This window comes from Manis javanica, chromosome 11, assembly GCF_040802235.1.
Source record: "Manis javanica isolate MJ-LG chromosome 11, MJ_LKY, whole genome shotgun sequence".
NCBI lineage: Eukaryota > Metazoa > Chordata > Mammalia > Pholidota > Manidae > Manis > Manis javanica.
The window spans coordinates 35,395,711-35,417,624 of record NC_133166.1 but is presented as its reverse complement, the minus strand read 5'-3'; the positions used below and the strand labels follow the sequence as shown (position 1 = coordinate 35,417,624).

The following is a 21,914-nucleotide window of genomic DNA, read 5'->3' as shown; positions in this document are numbered from 1 at the left end:
ACACACACGCATTTCCTTCATGACATCAGTGGGAATACAAGTGGAGTGGTCCTGCCGGAAGCTCCATTTCTGGACGCAAGTGGGTGACACAATCCCCCTAGGAACAGGATCCTTCCCTTCATTGGTTGCCCAGAGCTCGTGGACCACCCTGGTCCCCAGAGTGGCTGGAATAAAAGCAGCCGCTGGTGCTGGGAGGCATCAGAGGCACTGCCCATCTCAAGTGTCTCTGCCACTTCCACAGAGTGATCGCCTGACGCCAACAGAGCCACTGCCGCTGCCGCCTCTGCTCCAGAGCCCCTGCTACCTGCTGCCAGGTAAGCCCCGAGGTGCCTGTTTTGCTGTGTGATTCTATTTCTTTCTCTTCCTGTCTTCCCTCTCTCTCCCCATTAGTTTATCTCCCGGTCAATCTCTATGACCAAATCAGAGTATCTGTCCACTTCTGTCTGGGTCTTTTATACAATATCTGTTACTCTGCGATTCATCCCAGGCTCCTGACTCAGGTGACTCTCGACAGTCTCAGTGCGGGACTTCCTGCGCCCCTCTGCCCTCTCTGAGGCGGGCTCCAGTCTCACTGTCTCCCGCTGGGCACATGCTTAGGCCGATTGCTGGCCGCTGGAGGTCCCCAGGCACCGCACGCAGTGCGGAACACAAAAACAGCTTCTGCAGACCGCGCGCACATGGATCACTGCGCGTGCCGGGTGGTCCCCAGAATATCAGTTGGGAATCTGGACCAGCGCAATTAGGTAGCAAATAGGCGCAATGACTGAAGTGCAATTAAACGCAAGCCCCACTTGCGGGTTCTGATAGCTTTTTTCCCAGTTAGAGTCCTAAGTCCCAATTAAGACCTCCGAACTTGGGTCTTACAGGGACTCTCTGCCAGAGGGCAGTGCAGATAAAGAGTAAAATTCTGTTCTGTAGTTCCTCAGAGATTCTCACTGTAGAGGTATTCCCTTCCCTACCGGCCCCCCGCCCTCGCCTCGTAACACACAGAGCCAGGTGTGAGCAGGACACTCAGCAACCTGGCCAACAGGCGTTATGTGACAGAAGGTGGAGTGGGGTGGAGGTAGACGGGGCTTATGGTCCTCACCCACTTGGCGCTATTACCACAAATCCAGTTTGTTTGCTAAATTACATGCGCTACATGATCACCAGATTCTCCAGCAGTCACTTGCTAAGGAGGAAACGACGCAGAAGGGAAATGAAGTGACCGGACTGAAGCCTGATACCAGGGAGTTACAGGCAGATGCAGGACCAGAGTCCAGGTCCTTGGGCTCAGGGAACTCTGAACGGCTGCAGGTGGGTGACTTCATTCTTCTCTTGCAGAGAGGCGTCATGGGTTTCTGGAAGTTCTCTCCCTTCCTGGCTCTCAGCATCTTGGTCCTGTACCAGATGGGCTTCCTCCAGGCAGCGCCACTCAGGTAAGACAGCATGCTCCCCACCACAGCCCCTGGGATCAGACAGTTCCATGCTCTAATTGTGGTGTGCTGAGTGTTTAACAATCTGCGCCCAAGGAAACAAATGTATGTAGGTAAACCTGCATGTAAATTTGTTAGAAACTTTTTATGACAAAAGATGTGTCATATACAACTTACAAATAGAAAGCATGCAATAATTATAATAAATTTCATATAGCTCATGCCTTGCAGAAGGTTTTCATTGCTTTTTACCAAATATTTGCATCTTTAATAAACCTATATATCTAATTCAACCCAATTTGAGAAATGAGTTTTCTGAATATGCCAACTATACTTTGCCAATAAATTTGTTATTAAATCTGTGATCTCTTAGTCTAAATTCACACATCTCATACAAATTTATTTATTAAATATTTTCCAGAAACAAATGAATTATAAGCTTCATTATTTAATATTTATTGGCTGTATTTAACACTAAGCTCATAGCATTCCCAAAAACCTAACCATCTGCTTTCACAAGCCTTTAGGAGGTTACACCACTTCTCTAGATCACATCAGAGCCTAACTTGTGGGAAACAGCATTTGTGGAAGGCCACTGGCCTCATGCCCTGTCCACTGGGAGTTGGGGCAGCCACATGAAACCAGGAAGCCTCCTGCTTATTCTGGGCTTAGGCAGGCAGGGATTCTGAGCTTGTACTGGGGCTGCTTTCCTCCCCCAGGGCTACCTTGGAGATCTGCTCCTACCCTGCTACACTCTCTGAGGAGGAATCACGAGTCTTACTGGCTGGACTGATGAAGGACTATGTCCTGATGAAGATTCATGAACTGGGGCAGGAGACGGAGGGCTCCAGGTGAGGTTTCCTCCCCCAGCCGGCACAGGGCATCCCCTCCCTCCTGTTATGTCCAGGAAGGTAGAAGAGAACACAGCTGGACTGGTGGACAGAAGGCTTTCATTGTTCACTCTGGTCTGGGGACCAACCTTTCTCAGGCTCCACTGAAGATAGACAGGTGGACAATCTATGGTTAGACCACATGCTAAAGATCCATTTCTGAAGCAATTAGGAGAGGTGTGGAATCCCTCACTCTGGAAATTGGTCTGGCAGTACTGAGGAGGCCTCCCAGCATTGGAGGAGTTAGGACTGGTAAGTGTGAAGCCAGGGGATAGAGCCCATAAAGCTCTTGAGATTTTAGAAATTTGGCTCCTCCTTACTAACCTGAATATGATATTCTTTCTCAGCTTCAAGGAGTCTTCATTGTGCATTTGCAAGGTGAAGCCAAAGACCTTCAGAAAGCAGATCAGGTAGAGGAGTACTGAGGTAGTCCAGGGTGTTCAGATGTGTAGTATCTGTGGAGACTGCAATCTTGTCCTAGGCTTGGACAGAGCAGCCTTCCTCAGCCCCACTTTCCAGTACCCTGAGGTTGTAGCATACACCTGTCCCTGGCTTGGCCCTGGCACTGCCTGGACAGAAGCACATGTTGAACTCTGAGGACCCCTTTGCAGACCATGAAGGACTAAGCTGCATGCGGAATGCCTAACAAGGTCACCCCTTCCCCACCGCAGCCTATCCCCACACTGCTCCAGCTCATCAAACTCTGAGTTCTCCTAATGGGGGATGCATGGGCCACCATGGTAGTCCCATGCGACAGGCACCTACTCTCAACCTCTGACAGGCCCCTTTTTCTTCCTCACAAATCAGGATCACTGCCCAGAGAAGAATCTGCAACACTGCCACCTGTGTCACCCATCATCTGACAGTCTTGATGAGCAAATCTGGCGGTGCAGTGAAGAGCAACTTTGTACCCCCCAACATGGGTTCCAAAGCCTTTGGCCAGCAACAGAGGGACCTTCAGGCCTGAGTATGAAATGACTCCAGAGAAGGTAACTGCCCTTGTACTGTTGGATGAGATGATGGATGGGTAGATCACATTCTTAACTTCCCTGTGCCTATACAGTAAAAAAATCTACAGGGAATGATGTCTATTCCCAGTGTTTTGAGAAAGACAGAGTCCCTACAGCTGAAATGCCTAGAATTTGGGTTCATTTTTCTATGTATATCCTTGTCTCCATGTAACACTGAGATCATCTCTAAGGAAATATAGATTCTATTTATTTAAAACACTGTTCTCTGCAGTTATAACTGATTATTCTAGTATTTGAATTTGAGAGGGAATGACACTATCATTTTGGAGTATACACTAAAATAGCATGAATTCAGACCATAGAGTTGAGTTCAACTGTCTTTTCCTTCTGCTACCTATATGACTATGGGCTAGACACTCTCTCAGCCTCAGTTTCCCCATGGGTAAAAGAAGGCCACAATAGTACCTACATGCTAGTATTGATAGAAAGACTAAATGAGATAATAGATGTTAAGAGCCTCACAAGTGGTAACTAGATCTTAATTATTTTTCTTTCCCCCCTCAGAGTCACCGTGAAGCTCACCTCTACTTTTAATTTGTAGTAAAAGTGCTTGTAGGAATGGGAATGTGCAAGACATATATATGTGTATCTCCCTTGATATTAAAAATGCTCTTTTTTGTTTGAAATAAACTAAAACTAGATGCAGAATAAAATCATTGCCGTTACCTAGTGTGCATGTTTTTTATATTCGATTCTGTATTCAAAAATATGACAGCATGTCTCATTGGCTTATCTGGTTGCATATCTGGGTCCCATTAGCTAACTTGTGGATATTGGCAATTCTGCTAAACTTCAGTAGAACATGAAATCACTGCCTTGTGGGTGCCTGGGGACTCATAATAAATCTATGCCTCGATGGATCTCTTTGTTTAAAACATGTTAATGTTGTCCTCTGTGAACTTAACAAACATTAAAAATGTATACTCTATACACTTAAATGGTATCCTTTCTGCTATTTATAGTTTTTCCCAGAAGTGTCTGAGGGTTCTTTGAACACTTTGTTCAATTTATCGTGAACACATGTGCATCCAACAATATGGCCTCAAATTATGTAAGACTGTAACTACAGGGAGAAGTTCAAATATAATAATTGTTTTTAGAGAATTAATGTAACCTTCTGAATAAGTCTTCTGCTATCACCTCACCAGTATGTTTTTCCATGTTGGCTCTGCAATTACCCTCCAACAGGATGATGAATTTCAGTATCTATACAGTAGTTATATCCACAAAAGGATGATAGATTTTATTACTGGTCAGATTATATTTACTTGTCCCAATACCAGTTGTTAAACAAATCATACCACCCTTATCATGTTCTAATAGTCTTCCGGCATTTCTTTTCTACTGATATTTATGCATTAGTATCACAGTTTGATAACTAGTAGGGCAAAAGCTTCCTCATACTTGTCTTTTTCAAAGTGCTCTTGACGATTTGTATACATTTATTCTTCCAGAGGGAAGTTAGGATAATTGTCAATTTTTAAAAAATTCTTGGATTTTGATTTGCATTGGGCTTTCAAGGTAGACAGTTGAATCATCTGTAAATAATAATAGATCTTATTTTTTTTGTTCTCATTGTATCAAGTATATCTATATTCAAGAAAATATAAATAATAATGTTTCATATTATGTACTAACAGATTTTTTAAATCAAAAATGAATATTGAGTTTTATCAAAATATCTTTTCTTATCTAAAATTATCTTCTGACCTTACTGAGTCTGATATTTCCAAAAGTAGAAACTAATATTAATATATAACATTTTTGAGTACAAAACTTGCTGCTACATGCTAATACATTAGAGATATTAACTCTTTTAATCTTTACAACAACTGGGTAAGGTAGGCACTAACAAAAGCCCCATTTTAAGTATGAGGAAACTGAGACACAGAAAGATTAAATATGTTAACTGAAACCACATCCCTATTAGATCCATCTCAAGATGCAAATCTGATCCAAGGTTATCTGACTCCAGAGTCTACTCTTTTAAGTCACTATACTGCTTCTTGGTTGATAAACTCTACATGGTCGAAGATATGTGTTAAATTTCAACAAGCAAATTCAATTTACTTGTGATTTATTTAGGATTTTGTCTATCTTTGTCAAACTTGGCATTGGGGCTATGCCACTGTTATCAAATGGGTTGAAAAACTTTTGAGCTCTTTTTCCATGTCTGAATAAATGGCATGGAAAATATGCCTTAAGCTTGATATAATTCACCTACAAACCTTTCTCACAGAGTTCCTTTTCTAACATAGTTCTTAAAAGATTTTGAATTTCTGCCACAGTTATTCTACTCTATTATTCTATTTACTTTATTCCAACTATTTCTGCCTACATGTTTTTCTAAAGCTTTTTAATTGTAAAGATTTTTCTATGTACCAGCATCACTGTACATTTTAAATCTTCATATTTAAGGTTATATCCTCTGTTCATTCATAATGTGATGTATATGTATTTTCTCTTTTCCTTTTCCTTCAAATTACCAACAATTTCTACTGTATTGGACTTTTCAAAGTACTGAATTTAATATTTATTTTTTAGTTCTACTATCTGTCTCATTTCTAATTCACTAATTTCTTCCCTGCCCATTTAATTCTCTTCTCCCAGATGATTGTTGAAAAGTTTATTTGGCTGGTCTCTTTCTAGATTTCTGAGTTGATTACTGAGCTAAATTGTTTATATTCTCTTTTCTTGATTATTTGTACCACCTCTACTGATTCCATCCTGATCCAAGCCTTGATCATATTTTACCTAAATTATTACAACAACCTCCCACCTGATCTTCCTGATTCTACCATTTTTACTGTATAAACAATTCTGGAATGATCCCTTTAAAACATGAGTCATATGTGTCTATCCTTTGCTTAAAACCTTCCTCATCTCACAGGCTCCCCATCTTACACAGAGTAAAAGTCAAAGTCCTTATAGTAACCTAAGGGGTGCTAAATGCCAATATCTATTCTCTGATCTCCCTTCCTGTCAACTAACTCATTGCTTGTTCCATTCCCAGCTTCCTTAGTGCCTTTGCACGTACTATTTTCTTAGAATGTTATTTGCCAATGTCTACATGACTGACTCCCTTCCTTCCCTCAGAATTGCTGAAATATCACCTCAGAGAATTCTTCCCTGACCACTATATACAAAATAGCATCACTGTCTGATCACTCTCTATCCACCTTATTGTTCTATTATATCCACTTTTTATGTTTTACTATACAAATATTATATATTTGTTTTCCATTTTGTCTATATTCTCTCATTAGGATGTAACGCTATATGGATATTACATGTATCTTTGGCTATACATACTAGGAGCCTAGAAAAATTAACATGACAGGCCCTTAAAAAACACTTGTTGAGTTATAAATAAACTATGAAACTTTATAAGGCTCCCATTTTGACCTTTAAGTTTATCTTTAACAATGTGCCATTTTAGGAGTTGTAAACAGTTCATTCTTTAAATAGTCTATAATTTTTCTTTTGAGTTCCATTATGGCTCAAAAGTTATTAAGAAGAGCATTCTAGATTTAAAAAGGAGATCAAGAAGCATCTTTTGTTTTTTGCTTTTGTATCCAAGTATCTTAATCCTTTTTACCCCAAAGAAACTCAGATCAGTGATAACTCATCTTCAGTACCTAACACCAGTATGTCTTTTTCCCCCAATGTTTTCATTTCACAAAATTTACCATCTTAACTATTTTTAAATGTACAGTTAATAGTATTACACACATTCATAATATTGTACAAAGCTCACCACTTCCACCTATCTAACTCTTCACATCTTGTAAACAGAAACTGTGCCTATTAAACTAACTCTCCATTCCCTCCTGCTCCCAGCTCCTGGCAACCAGGGGATGGCTGTCCTTATTTCAAGAATTACATGGGATAACTGAATTCACAGACTACATAAAAGTAGGTATCATTTGAAGTGACTATCATTTCTCATGAGCAATATTAAAGTCCAGGGGTTTTTTTTCTGTGAGCACACATCTCCAGATTGAACATAAGACAGTGGAAAAATAAGATGCAATTTGCAAATTTGCAAAGTCCAGGCCTTTCCTATCCCTACAACTGTGGAATCATTACAGGAGTTTTTGTGTCTTTTAGGCTACTGGAGGGTGCTTATCCTGTACTTGGTACAAATCCTGAAGCCCTTATACCGTTTGGTATGAAAGGGCATCAGGTGGGACTAGGATGAGACATGTACATTTGCCTTTACTACAGCAAAATGGGCAATCAAAGCTATGCAGGCCTTGAGTGTGATAAACCCATCAAGGCCCTGTGATGTTCATGTGACTGAAGACAGTTATGGCTGGGGTCTCTGGCAGCGGCTTGAATGAACTCACCAATCTATTGGATTCTGGCTGCAACTCTGTAAAGAAGCAGAGGTACAATACACCTTAATAAAAACACAACAGACTGCCATGTATCACACCTTGCTGGCTGCAGAACCCATCACTGGAATAGCCCTGATAAAGGTAATAATCACCTGTCCCACCACAGGGTGGGTACGAGACTGGACCCGAAAGCCACAGAGCAGTGTGACACAGATGCCCACACTGGCCAAGTAGGGTGCCTACCTACAGCAGTGCAGCACCATCTCTGCTAGGCCCTTGAGCAAAGAACTCCAACACTTATTGGGGCCAGTAACATATACTAGTGAAAGGCAGGAAGAATTTGCTTTAGAGCCATTAGTAGCAGAGTCCTTATTAGGAGGGAAGAGCCCTTATACCCACAGATGCATAGTACACAGACAGCTCCAGCTGTGGGCAGCCCCCAAAATGGAGGGCCGTAGCTTTCCATCCTAAGACTGAGACAATATGGATGGAAGATGGTGAGGGGAAGAGCAGTCAATGGGCAGAGTTGATGGCTGATGGCAGTATGGTTTGTGATCAGCCAGGAGCCCTCCCCAATAGTTGTCTGCACTGACAGCTGGGCCGTCTATCAGGGCTTGACCCTGTGGTACTGACATGGTAACATGCCAACTGATTGATTGGTCACTGACCCCTTTGGGAGCAAGAATTGTGGCAAGACTTATGGGCCTGTGGTCAGACCAAAACAGTTACAGTGTATCATGTGACAGGTCATTTGCCACTGGCATCCCCAGGAAATCATCAAGCAGATGAATTGGCCCAGGTACATTGGCTAGAAGGAAAGCCTGCCTCTGATGTGGCCCAGTGGTTACATCATTTGTTACATGCAGGGCAAAAGACAGTGTGGGCTGTAGCCTATCAGTGGGGCTTGCCTTTGACCTTTGAAGAAATTAGTAAAGCCCAGCAGGAGTGCATCATATGCTCTAAAAGGGACTTACACCGAGTTCCACAGCAACATGGGACAAAAACTAAGGGGCTGATATACCTCATCAGGTGGCAGATAGACTATATTGGGCCTCTGCCTGTATCAGAAAGGTACCAGTATGCCATGACCTGTGTGGACCCAGCTACTGGACTTCTGGTTGCTTTTCCTACACATTGTGCAGACCAATGGATTACCAAAAGAGGCCTGGAGCATCTCTTTGCAGTCTAGGACCAACCAAGGCACCCACTTTACTGGACATGCACTACAAGAATGGGTTAGAATACAATAGGTAGGAATCAAATGGAAGTTTCATGTGCCATACAATCTGACTGTGGCAGGCATGATAGAGAGGTACAATGGTTTTTTAAAAATATGAACTGAAGTCAGACACCAATAATCTATAGGGATGGTCAGTCCACTTATGGACAATGCTATGGTGTTTGAACAAGAAACCTTGAAAGGGAGCCCTGAGCCCCATAGACATGTAACACATATTGCTGCCTCCCCTATACAACTCCAAGTACAAACCAAGGAAGAATCGTTGAAGCCAATTTGGCCACCAGAATAATATCTTGCTGCTGCACCAAATGAATGAAACCCTGGAGACTCCATTGAGTGGACATGGCCTTGGACATTTTAACACATGGACCAGCGATGTCTGGCTCTCCTGGCACCTTGGGGACAAGGTCTGGAAGCTGGCCTCCTGTGTATTCCTGGAGAAACAACAGAATGACCCCAAAGATCACAGTAGTATATCCTAAACAGCCAGAAGGTAGGAGCATCTTACCAGGGAGTTTTGTTTTATCATTATGGCCAGTGCATGCACCTCCAGTAGCACTATATATAGACCTCTCAGTAATCCCCACGAGGAGAGGGGTAAATGTATGCTATACTAGACCTGGATGGGACCTCCTTCCTGCCACAGTCCTATCACAGCACCATGCTCTTGCATGTATCCTACCTGATGGACAAGATTTGCCTATGTTGGTGTCATTAAAATATGTGTCTTATCACCCATAAGGTCTCTGTGGATAAGGTACACACCCTAGCAAAAAAGTGCTACTCGCTGGGGTGCATGGAGCTCCGTATCTGTACTACTACTAAGTGTGAGTCATGAACTCATCTGAGTAGAACTGGTTTTGAATATAGCTGAAATAACCTACTCAGGCTCGAGAATTATTATAATTTTTATTACCTGTATCAAAATTTTGTTCTATCATAATTTTTATTATCTCTATGTTGTTGTTATCCTCTGTTGCTGTTATGGAATCAGGTTTCAATGCTTCAGCTTTCTCGCACAGGAACCATTGTGGAAGATTGAGAGCATGTAGACTGTGAGGCAAGAATCCTGGAGGGGTGGAGTGTGGACAAAGTGAGGGTTCCCATGGCCAGGATCCTCACCTGAACCAAAACTACTTGGTGATGCAGTTGGCCTCCTGCTAGGCTACTGCTTTCACACCTGTAGGCAATAAGCTATTACTGACTGAGTCACTATATAAAGAGCTCTTACTTGCTCTGAGCAGAGGCAGAGAGGAAGAAAGAATACAGATCTGCAGACTGTTGGATGCAGATGTAATTCTAGTGCTCGACCTATTGCCAGGAGAACAAAGCTGGTAACAAACCCTTTTACCCCAAGAACATTCAATTGTCATTCCTCAGTCTCACTGGATCCATAGTGAACTTGCCCAGGGCTGAAAATCATTGGCAAGACAAGCCCTCTGTGTAAAGAACCATGGTTGTACCTCATATAGTTGTACCAGCAATAAAACTGGTCACTCATGGTCTCACCTGAAAGGGATTGCCCTTGGGGCAAGTTCACTCTCAATTCAGTGAGACCAAATAACAACAGTAAGTTGGGCGTAAAAGGATTTATACCAAGTTTTATTCTCATAGTGGCCTATCACACACTAGAATCATGTCTACCTCTGGCAAGGTCTCAATCCATCTCCATCTCTGCCTCCAGAGCACTGGGCAGAGCTCTTTATATAGTAACACCAACAATAATGGCTCATTGCCAATAGGTGTGTAAGCATTAACCTATACAGTAGGCCAATTACATCATCAGGTAGACTAGGATCAGCTGAGGATCCTGTCCATAGGAACTTCTGTTTTCCCTACACTTACGTCAAATTCTTATCCATTGTACCAAATCTACCTATCTCAAGATGACATTCTTCAAGAAAATTAATAATTTGTAATCTATTATGATAGACTTAGATTACCCCTTTCCCCAAAAGAATGTTCTTAGTAAATAGAGCTCCTTGAAGTTCAAATATTTATGTATGAAAAAATTAATTTCTGACCCTGCAAGAAACTATTTCAAATCATTGCTTTAAAAATACTTATTGAGGGTGGAGCCAGGATGGCGGCATGAGTAGAGCAGTGGAAATCTCCTCCCAAAAACACATAGAGCTATGAAAATATACCAAAGAAAAATCTTCCTAAAATAGAGACCACAGGACACAGGACAACATCCAGACCACATCCACACCTGCAAGAACCCAGCGCCTTGCGAAGGGGCTAAGATACAAGCCCCGGCCCGGCGGGACCCGAGCGCCCCTCCCCCCGACTCCCGGCAGGTGGAAAGAAACCGGAGCGGTTTTTTTTTGGCAAGTGCTTTTTGGAAGCCTTAAAGGGACGGGCACCCGTTGCTAGGGAGGCAGGGTGGCGGGACCGGTGAGCAGGTGCCTGGGACCAGCGCCTGAGGACAAAGAATATCCCGCGTTTCTCCCTGCAGGACCGGCGGGCGGGTGCCTGAGACCGGCGCTTGAGGACAGAGGAAATCGCGCGTTTTTCCCCTTTTTTTTTTCTCTTTTTGGCGAGCGCTTTTTGGAAGCCTTAAAGGGACAGGGACCCCGGTGCTATGGAGGCAGGGTGGCGGGACTGGTGAGCGGGTGCCTGGGACTGGCGCCTGAGGACAAAGATATCCCACGTTTTTCCCTGCAGGACCGGGGGGCGGGTGCCTGAGACCGGCGCTTGAGGACAGAGGAAATCGCGCGTTTTTCCCCCTTTTTTTTTTCTCTTTTTTGCGAGTGCTTTTTGGAAGCCTAAAAGGGACAGGGACCCCGGTGCTAGGGAGGCAGGGCGGCGGGACTGGTGAGTGGGTGCCTGGGACCAGCGCCTGAGGACAAAGAATATCGAGCGTTCCTTCCCTGCGGGACCGGTGGGTGGGTGCTTTTTGGAAGCCTTGAAAGGACAGGGACCCTGGTGCTAGGGAGACAGGGCAGCAGGACCAGTGAGCGGGTGCCTGGGACTGGCACCTGAGGACAAAAAAAAAAAAAAAAAAAAAAAAATCGCGTGTTTTTTCCTTTTTTTTTCCTTTCTGTTCCCTCTCTCATTGCTGCTGTTGTTGTTTTGGTTTGGAGAGTGCTTTTTGGAAGTCTTAAAGGGGCAGGACAGGTCACTTAGACCAGAGGCAAGGAATCTGGGGATCTCTGGGCACTCTAACCCCCTGGGCAGCAGGGAGCACAGAGGCCCCTTACGGAGATAAATAGCCTCCCGGCCGCGCCCCCTCCAACGGGGCTCCACCATTTTGGAGGAACAGCCCCAGCCAGGCCAAGCCCACAGCAACAGTGGAGATAAACCCCAAAGCAACTGGGCAGGAAGCAGAAGCCCTGTCTGCGCACAGCTGCCCAGCACAAGCCACTAGAGGTCGCTATTCTCCCAGGAGAAGGCCACAAACCAACAAGAAGGGAAGCTCTTCCAGCCATCACTTGTACCAGCTCTGCACACTATCTCTATCACCATGAAAAGGCAAAACTACAGGCAGACAAAGATCACAGAGACAACACCTGAGAGGGAGACAGACCTAACCAGTCCTCCTGAAAAATAATTCAAAATAAAAATCATGAACATGCTGACGGAGATGCAGAGAAAAATGCAAGAGCAATGGGATGAGATGCAGAGAAAAATGCAAGAGCAGTGGGATGACATGCAGAGAAAAATGGAAGAGCAGTGGGATGAAGTCCGGAAGGAGATCACAGATGTCAGGAAGGAGATCACAGAAGTGAAACAATCCCTGGAAGGATTTATAAGCAGAATGGATAAGATGCAAGAGGCCATTGAAGGAATAGAAGCCAGAGAACAGGAACGTATAGAAGCTGACATAGAGAGAGATAAAAGGATCTCCAGGAATGAAACAACACTAAGAGAAATATGTGACCAATACAAAAGGAATAATATTTGTATTATAGGGATACCAGAAGAGGAAGAAAGAGGAAAAGGGATAGAAAGTCTCTTTGAAGAAATAATTGCTGAAAACTTCCCCAAACTCGGGGAGGAAATAATCGAACAGACCATGGAATTACACAGAACTCCCAACAGAAAGGATCCAAGGAGGACAACACCAAGACACATAGTAATTAAAATGGCAAGGATCAAGGACAAGGAAAGAGTTTTAAAGGCAGCTAGAGAGAAAAAGGTCACCTATAAAGGAAAACCCATCAGGCTAAGATCAGACTTCTCTACAGAAACCCTACAGGCCAGAAGAGAATGGCATGATATACTTAATGCAATGAAACAGAAGGGCCTTGAACCAAGGATACTGTATCCAGCACGACTATCATTTAAATATGATGGTGGGATTAAACAATTCCCAGACAAGCAAAAGCTGAGGGAATTTGCATCCCACAAACCACCTCTACAGGGCATCCTACAGGGACTGCTCTAGATGGGAGCACCCCTAAAAAGAGCACAGAACAAAACACACAACATATGAAGAATGGAGGAGGAGGAATAAGAAGGGAGAGAAGAAAAGAATCTCCAGACAGTGTATATAACAGCTCAATAAGCGAGCTAAGGTAGGCAGTAAGATACTAAAGAAGCTAACCTTGAACCTTTGGTAACCACGAATCTAAAGCCTGCAATGGCAATAAGTACATATCTCTCAATAGTCACCCTAAATGTAAATGGACTTAATGCACCAATCAAAAGACATAGAGTAATAGAATGGATAAAAAAGCAAGACCCATCTATATGCTGCTTACAAAAAACTCACCTTAAACCCAAAGATAAGCATAGACTAAAAGTCAAGGGATGGAAAAACATATTTCAGGCAAACAACAGTGAGAAGAAAGCAGGGGTTGCAGTACTAATATCAGACAAAATAGACTTCAAAACAAGGAAAGTAACAAGAGATAAAGAAGGATACTACATAATGATAAAGGGCTCAGTCCAACAAGAGGATATAACCATTCTAAATATATATGCACCCAATACAGGAGCACCAGCATATGTGAAGCAAATACTAACAGAACTAAAGATGGAAATAGACTGCAATGCATTCATTGTAGGAGACTTCAACACACCACTCACCCCAAAGGATAGATCCACCGGGCAGAAAATAAGTAAAGACACACAGGCACTGAACAACACACTAGAACAGATGGACCTAATAGACATCTATAGAACTCTACATCCAAAAGCAACAGGATATACATTCTTCTCAAGTGCACATGGAACATTCTCCAGAATAGACCACATACTAGCTCACAAAAAGAGCCTCAGTAAATTCCAAAATATTGAAATTCTACCAACCAATTTTTCAGAACACAAAGGTATGAAAGTAGAAATAAATTCTACAAAGAAAACAAAAAGGCTCACAAACACATGGAGGCTTAACAACACACTACTAAATAATCAATGGATCAATGAACAAATCAAAATAGAGATCAAGGAATATATAGAAACAAATGACAACAACAACACCAAGCCCCAACTTCTGTGGGATGCAGCGAAAGCAGTCTTAAGAGGAAAGTATATAGCAATCCAGGCACACTTGAAGAAGGAAGAACAATCCCAAATGAATAGTCTAACATCACAATTATTAAAACTGGAAAAAAGAAGAACAAATGAGGCCTAAAGTCAGCAGAAGGAGGGACATAATAAAGATCAGAGAAGAAATAAACAAAATTGAAAAGAATAAAACAATAGCAAAAATCAACGAAACCAAGAGCTGGTTCTTTGAGAAAATAAACAAAATAGATAAGCCTCTAGCCCAACTTATTAAGAGAAAAAGAGAGTCACCACAAATCAACATAATCAGAAATGAGAATGGAAAAATCACGACAGACTCCACAGAAATACAAAGAATTATTAAAGACTACTATGAAAACCTATATGCCAACAAGCTGGAAAACCTAGAAGAAATGGACAACTTCCTAGAAAAATACAACCTCCCAAGACTGACCAAGGAAGAAACACAAAAGTTAAACAAACCAATTACGAGCAAAGAAATTGAAACAGTAATCAAAAAACTACCCAAGAACAAAACCCCGGGGCCGGACGAATTTACCTCGGAATTTTATCAGACACACAGAGAAGATATAATACCCATTCTCCTTAAAGTGTTCCACAAAATAGAAGAAGAGGGAATACTCCCAAACTCATTCTATGAGGCCAACATCACCCTAATACCAAAACCAGACAAAGACCCCTCCAAAAAAGAAAATTACAGACCAATATCCCTGATGAATGTAGATGCAAAAATACTCAATAAAATATTAGCAAACAGAATTCAACAGTATATCAAAAGGATCATACACCATGACCAAGTGGGGTTCATCCCAGGGATGCAAGGATGGTACAACATTCGAAAATCCATCAACATCATCCACCACATCAACAAAAAGAAAGACAAAAACCACATGATCATCTCCATAGATGCTGAAAAAACATTTGACAAAATTCAACATCCATTCATGATAAAAACTCTAAGCAAAATGGGAATAGAGGGCAAGTACCTCAACATAATAAAGGCCATATATGATAAACGCACAGCCAGCATTATACTGAACAGCGAGAAGCTGAAAGCATTTCCTCTGAGATCGGGAACAAGACAGGGATGCCCACTCTCCCCACTGTTATTTAACATAGTACTGGAGGTCCTAGCCACGGCAATCAGACAAAACAAAGAAATACAAGGAATCCAGATTGGTAAAGAAGAAGTTAAACTGTCACTATTTGCAGATGATATGATACTGTACATAAAAAACCCTAAAGACTCCACTCCAAAACTACTAGAACTGATATCGGAATACAGCAAAGTTGCAGGATACAAAATTAACACACAGAAATCTGTAGCTTTCCTATACACTAACAACGAATCAATAGAAAGAGAAATCAGGAAAACAATTCCATTCACCATTGCATCAAAAAGAATAAAATACCTAGGAATAAACCTAACCAAAGAAGTGAAAGACTTATACTCTGAAAACTACAAGTCACTCTTAAGAGAAATTAAAGGGGACACTAATAAATGGAAACTCATCCCATGCTCATGGCTAGGAAGAATTAATATAGTCAAAATGGCCATCCTGCCCAAAACAATATACAGATTTGATGCAATCCCTCTCAAATTACCAGCAACATTCTTCAATGAATTGGAACAAATAATTCAAAAATTCATATGGAAACACCAAAGACCCCGAATAGCCAAAGCAATACTGAGAAGGAAGAATAAAGTGGGGGGGGGGGATCTCACTCCCCAACTTCAAGCTCTACTACAAAGCCATAGTAATCAAGACAATTTGGTACTGGCACAAGAACAGAGCCACAGACCAGTGGAACAGATTAGAGACCCCAGAAATTAACCCAAACATATATGGTCAATTAATATTTGATAAAGGAGCCATGTACATACAATGGCAAAATGACAGTCTCTTCAACAGATGGTGCTGGCAAAACTGGACAGCTACATGTAGGAGAATGAAACTGGACCATTGTCTAACCCCATATACAAAGGTAAACTCAAAATGGATCAAAGACCTGAATGTAAGTCATGAAACCATTAAACTCTTGGAAAAAAACATAGGCAAAAACCTCTTAGACATAAACATGAGTGATCTCTTCTTGAACATATCTCCCCGAGCAAGGAAAACAACAGCAAAAATGAGCAAGTGGGACTACATTAAGCTGAAAAGCTTCTGTACAGCGAAAGACACCATCAATAGAACAAAAAGGAACCCTACAGTATGGGAGAATATATTTGAAAATGACAGATCCGATAAAGGCTTGACGTCCAGAATATATAAAGAGCTCACACACCTCAACAAACAAAAAACAAATAACCCAATTAAAAAATGGGCAGAGGAACTGAACAGACAGTTCTCCAAAAAAGAAATACAGATGGCCAAGAGACACATGAAAAGATGCTCCACATCACTAATTATCAGAGAAATTTAAATTAAAACTACAATGAGGTATCACCTCACACCAGTAAGGATAGCTGCCATCCAAAAGACAAACAACAACAAATGTTGGCGAGGCTGTGGAGAAAGGGGAACCCTCCTACACTGCTGGTGGGAATGTAAATTAGTTCAACCATTGTGGAAAGCAGTATGGAGGTGTGTCAAAATGCTCAAAACAGACCTACCATTTGACCCAGGAATTCCACTCCTAGGAATTTACCCTAAGAACGCAGCAATCAAGTTTGAGAAAGACAGATGCACTCCTATGTTTATCGCAGCACTATTTACAATAGCCAAGAATTGGAAGCAACCTAAATGTCCATCGGTAGATGAATGGATAAAGAAGATGTGGTACATATACACAATGGAATACTACTCAGCCATAAGAAGTGGAAAAATCCAACCATTTGCAGCAACATGGATGGAGCTGGAGAGTATTATGCTCAGTGAAATAAGCCAAGCGGAGAAAGAGAAATACCAAATGATTTCACTCATCTGAGGAGTATAGGAACAAAGGAAAAACTGAAGGAACAAAACAGCAGTGGAATTACAGAACCCAAAAATGGACTAACAGGTACCAAAGGGAAAGGAACTGGGGAGGATGGGTGGGCAGGGAGGGATAAGAGGGGGGAAGAAGAAGAGGGGTATTAAGATTAGCATGCATGGGGGGGAGGGAGAAAGGGGAGGGTGGGCTGCACAACACAGAGAGGACAAGTAGTGACTCTACAACATTTTGCTAAGCTGATGGACAGTAACCGTAATGTGGTTGTTAGGGGGGGACCTGATATAGGGGAGAGCATAGTAAACATAGTATTCTTCATGTAAGTGTAGATTAAAAATTAAAAAAAAAAAGAAAGAAAGAAAGAAAGAAAGAAAAGGGGGATTACTCCTTAACAGGATAAAACTATTGGTAAATCAAAGATCAACGCATGCTTTAAATATCCTTAATGTTGATCACTTAAAGGGTGTCAGATGATCAGCTATGGAGGTACTTTTTTCTGATAATATTCCTTTCTCTTAATTAAAAAAAAAAAGCAGTTATTGTGTGCTGACCTCCAATGAGTTCTGCACAGTGGTATAGAGGGCATGTCAAAGTGTGGGCAAAGGGTCTGTTTGTTTCTATGCAGAAGATCAAGGCCTAGCTTGGATACCCAGAAAATGAACTAAGATACGATATGAGGAGGAGCTTCCGGCATCAGCACTCTCTGGGGGACTTGTGCCAGGGGATGATCATCAAAAAGCCTCCACAGGGATCCGGATGATGCTGCGGTTGTGGCTGCATCCAGCCCACCATCTCCTGGACATAGGAATGAGGAGGGAGATGTCTAGGCTGGCATGTGCATACAGTGAGACAACGAATTTGACCGGATCTGTACTGTTGGAACTCAACCAGGAGTTGGGAGGGGTGCAAGTTGTAGCACTCCAAAATCTCATGACTATAGACTATCTATGGTTAAAAGAACATATGGGATGTGAACAGATACCAGAAATGGGCTGCTTTAATTTGTCTGATGGTTCAAGTACAGTTGGACAATATCCATCATATCATAGATAAATTTTCACAAATGCCTAGGGTGCCTAAATGGTTTTCTTGGCTTCACTGGAGATGGATGGTAATTATAGATTTGCTTTGTTTATGTCACCGTATTCCTATTATGTTAATATGTGTGTGCAAATTAGTTAGTAGTTTAAAACCTATACATACTTAAGGTACTCTACAAGAAGATATGTCAAAGAAATAATCAATCCTCCCATGTTTCCTTCATATGCTACATCTATAGCTTTTCTTCTTCCTTTCTAATTACAACCCTTAAATAGAATTCGTGCCTCATATCGAATTTACCGAGTATCATAATTCCTCCAGGTGGTAAAGATACCTCGAGACAAGTGCTGGGCATAGAAGCCACAGGGCATAAATCTGCAAAGAAGTAAAAAGCTAACCTTTGCAAACAATATGGCTTCTCTCTCACTTACCAACTTTACATTTCCCTGTATGGCCCCGGAAGATGGCTAGTTAGCCAGAGACGGGTAAGATTCCTCAAGGGAGGAACAATCTAAGACAGGCGCAGTCGCAGGGGAGCCATGAGGTGAGAATTTGGGGATCAACAGAGGTGAGGCTCAGAACCTCACCCCCCCTGCTTTGAGAGAAATCTTCTGCATCGTGGATGTCTTGCTGCCCTTGTCTAGCCTGGATTAATACTTGGTCCATAGGCACACACCTGATCATCTGATCATCTACATTTGCCCTCTTACAGCACTAAACTATGTTTTCTACCTTTATCTTGCATCTACCTACCACTTCAGCATTTTATTAAAAAGAAAAATAATAATAATAATAGGAGAAATGTGGGATCAACATATAAATCAAGTACAAAAATCAAACGAATATTCATATTTGACCTGATTGTTTATAGGTCATAATGCATGATCAAAACCGAAAGTTTCTGTGATGAATGCCCTTGTAATGTTCACCATGTAAGAATTTATTCACTGTGCAAGAATTCATTCACCATGTAAGAACTTGTTTGTTATGCTTCAGAAGATTGGAGACTGACGAGAATTAGGCTTGAGATGGATTAATGATTGTACATTGCGCATTGACCCCCCTATACTGAATTTTATTGTTGTTAACAACCATTTGATCAATAAATATGAGAGATGCCCTCTCAAAAAAAAAAATACTTATTAATTTGTAGGCTTAATATATCTGTTCTAATAAACAAGAACATTTGAATAGCACTTTATTATTTTCAATTATTCTCATTCCACATGAGGAAAAATTAAGATTCAGAGAAGTAAAGGTCAAGCTTTATCTGTAGAAAAAGGACTCAAACTTTACTCTCATGATTTCACATTTATGATTTCTCTAGACTTACAATGCTTTCTACCAACATACCACAGATCAAATATATTCAGTGGAAACCATGGAAATACACTCAACTCTTGGTAAACTAGAGGGTGGAAAATAAAATTTAAGAATTATATATATTTGCTTTGCCTAAGTCCAGTTTCCTTTAACAGTGTAAACCTCTAGAAAGCTGCCAAAACCTAGAATAATAAAAGCCAGTTTAAGTAAGGGCATAAGCGCCAACCTAAATACCACAATTGCCAAACAGCCCTTTTGTACTTTTCCCTCCAAACACCATCATCACAATTTGTGGTCCATAATTAGTTCCTCTCTCACTAGGCTGCAACTCCCTAACACCGGGCTGTGTCTGCCTTCTTCACTTGATCCCCAGCTCCTGCAAGGACCTGGCTTGTTGCATGTAAGTGAATGGATTCAAAACAAAACAGGTGATCCCGGCCAGGACCAGTGCTCTGGAAACTTCTGCGTCCTTCTGAGTCAGGACACCCTTCCACACACAGGCTTGTGCTCTGGCCTTTTCCCCTGCCAGGCAAGCAGTGGTGTGGCTGTCTGTAAGTCACTCAGCGTTTCTGTGCTGCCGTTTCCTCCTCTGTACAATGGGCAAGACCCAAGGATCTACGGCCTGAGCGCCTGAGTTTAAATGAGCCCATACTGGAAGGCAGGGGGCCCACAGCAGTCTATTTACTGGAGGATGCTCCCCGCCAGACAAGACGACATTACTCACTCTGCGCTGTAGGACACCGCACCCGTTTTCAGCCATTAATTCATTGGCTCTCACAACCATTTTCCAGAGCCCACTTCTCCGCCTGGGGCGGTCACCCGCACTTCCTAATCCTCACAGCGGACGCCTAGACCACAGTCCTCAAAAGCAGATATCCAAGAACGTCCTATTAACCATTAATTCGGTCCTAAATTCGAACTCCCCGTTTTCCCTAGAGGCCCCGGGGTGGAACCTAACCTACGCGGGCCTGGCGGTCTCGAAACTGGGTTGCGAGCTCTTGCGCTTAAGGCGATCACGCCCGATGCAGCCCCCTGAGCAGGGCGGGAGCACCGTGCTTGGCACCTTCAAGCGCCCTGGGGCCCACTACAGGAGCATAAACGGCGCCCGCCGGGGGTGGGGGGGATCGGGTAAGGCTGCCTGCTGGGCAGGGCTTCTGGGCAGGGGTGTGCCGTCCAGGGCTTCTCCGCCTGGCCCGGACGTGGGTCTGCCTCCCAGCCACAGGCACACGGATCAGCACGGAGAGGGGTCCCGACCCCTCGGGCCCAGGGGCGGCTGCCAGCCCACCCCGAGGAGCGCTCGCGCCCTCCCTGCCCGTGGCAGGTCGCGCTGTACCTCTCCATACCCCTGGCTCTGCTTTCTCATGTAGACGTGGGGGAGCTCTGCTGAGGCGGCCAGGGTGTAGATGTTGCCGACAAATGGCAGCTCCGGCGGCCCCCGACGGCCGCCCCTGCTTCAGCAGTTGGCGGATCCCCAGCCCGAAGAGCAGAAGGAAGAGGGTGCCGCCGAGCGCCCCTGCTCACACCTCAGCACCGCGAGGTTCCCGCTTGTCCTGGGGCTGTGGCTGTGGCTGAGAATCTCCCAGTCCCGGTCCTGAGCTCACCCTCCCACCCTCCAGCCCCACTGCACTCTCAGTGGCCTATTAGCCCGGTTACATACCATTGACTGGGTAATTGTAGGGGCCTCAGGCTCCTAGGGACATGAACAACTGGCACTGCCCTGCCGGATTCCACTGTGCTGAGGTGGGGGCAACCCTTGGATATGGGCTCAGCTCTACACCAGCAGGGCACCAAACCTGGGGGCCTTTTTCAGGGTGTTGAACCCAGGGCTTTGAGGACATGTCAGAGCCTCATCTAGATGTGTCCTTTTCTGCAGCCTTTTCTGAAATAATCTTTTTAAGAACCTGTTATTCCTGAATATGAAAATTGGGGAGATTATCAGCACTGTAGTCTTTAGCTGAATCTCATAATTTTCAGAATCTCCATTAGAGAAATGACCCTATCGTACAAAAAAAAAATCTTACAATTTTGCATATTGTACTCATCCGATATTTCCCACTTATTGAAAGCATGCAGAATGAGCCTACCCAAGATGCACCACTTTTGGCATGTCAGTTATTTTGAGCCAAAGGCAATCAAGGCCCAAAATACTCAGGAAAAGCTTTTTAACATCCCCCACCCCACCCTTAACTGTCTGAAATAATTTATCTAGATTGAGGTCCTGGTCT

At 43.0% G+C, this 21,914-nt stretch overlaps 1 protein-coding gene and 1 long non-coding RNA gene across 2 annotated transcripts in view; one reads left to right on the top strand and one right to left on the bottom strand.

Annotated features, from left to right (window-relative positions):
- The first annotated feature begins 206 nt into the window (after nucleotides 1-206).
- On the top strand, nucleotides 207-4,189 carry LOC108409322 (calcitonin gene-related peptide 2-like). Its single transcript, XM_037026698.2, has 5 exons — nucleotides 207-314; nucleotides 1,324-1,418; nucleotides 2,135-2,266; nucleotides 3,113-3,294; nucleotides 3,841-4,189. The coding sequence occupies exons 2-4, from the start codon at nucleotides 1,333-1,335 to the stop codon at nucleotides 3,270-3,272; spliced, it is 378 nt and encodes a 125-aa protein (XP_036882593.1). The 5' UTR covers nucleotides 207-314; nucleotides 1,324-1,332; the 3' UTR covers nucleotides 3,273-3,294; nucleotides 3,841-4,189.
- The window catches only part of LOC140844248 (uncharacterized), a 36,970-nt gene continuing 16,447 nt past the window's right edge, over nucleotides 1,392-21,914 (bottom strand). The window contains exons 2-3 of the long non-coding RNA XR_012122395.1: nucleotides 2,630-2,787; nucleotides 1,392-1,500 (exon numbers count right to left, since the gene is read on the bottom strand). This is a non-coding gene — a long non-coding RNA (uncharacterized lncRNA). The remainder of the gene's footprint in view (nucleotides 1,501-2,629; nucleotides 2,788-21,914) is intronic.

Coding starts and splice junctions, on each gene's coding strand:
- LOC108409322 (XM_037026698.2), top strand. CDS start 1,333: ATGGGTTTCTGGAAGTTCTCTCCCTTCCTGGCTCTCAGCATCTTGGTC. Junction 1,419..2,134: donor CTCCAGGCAGCGCCACTCAG/GTAAGACAGCAT, acceptor TTCCTCCCCCAG/GGCTACCTTGGAGATCTGCT. Junction 2,267..3,112: donor CAGGAGACGGAGGGCTCCAG/GTGAGGTTTCCT, acceptor CTCACAAATCAG/GATCACTGCCCAGAGAAGAA.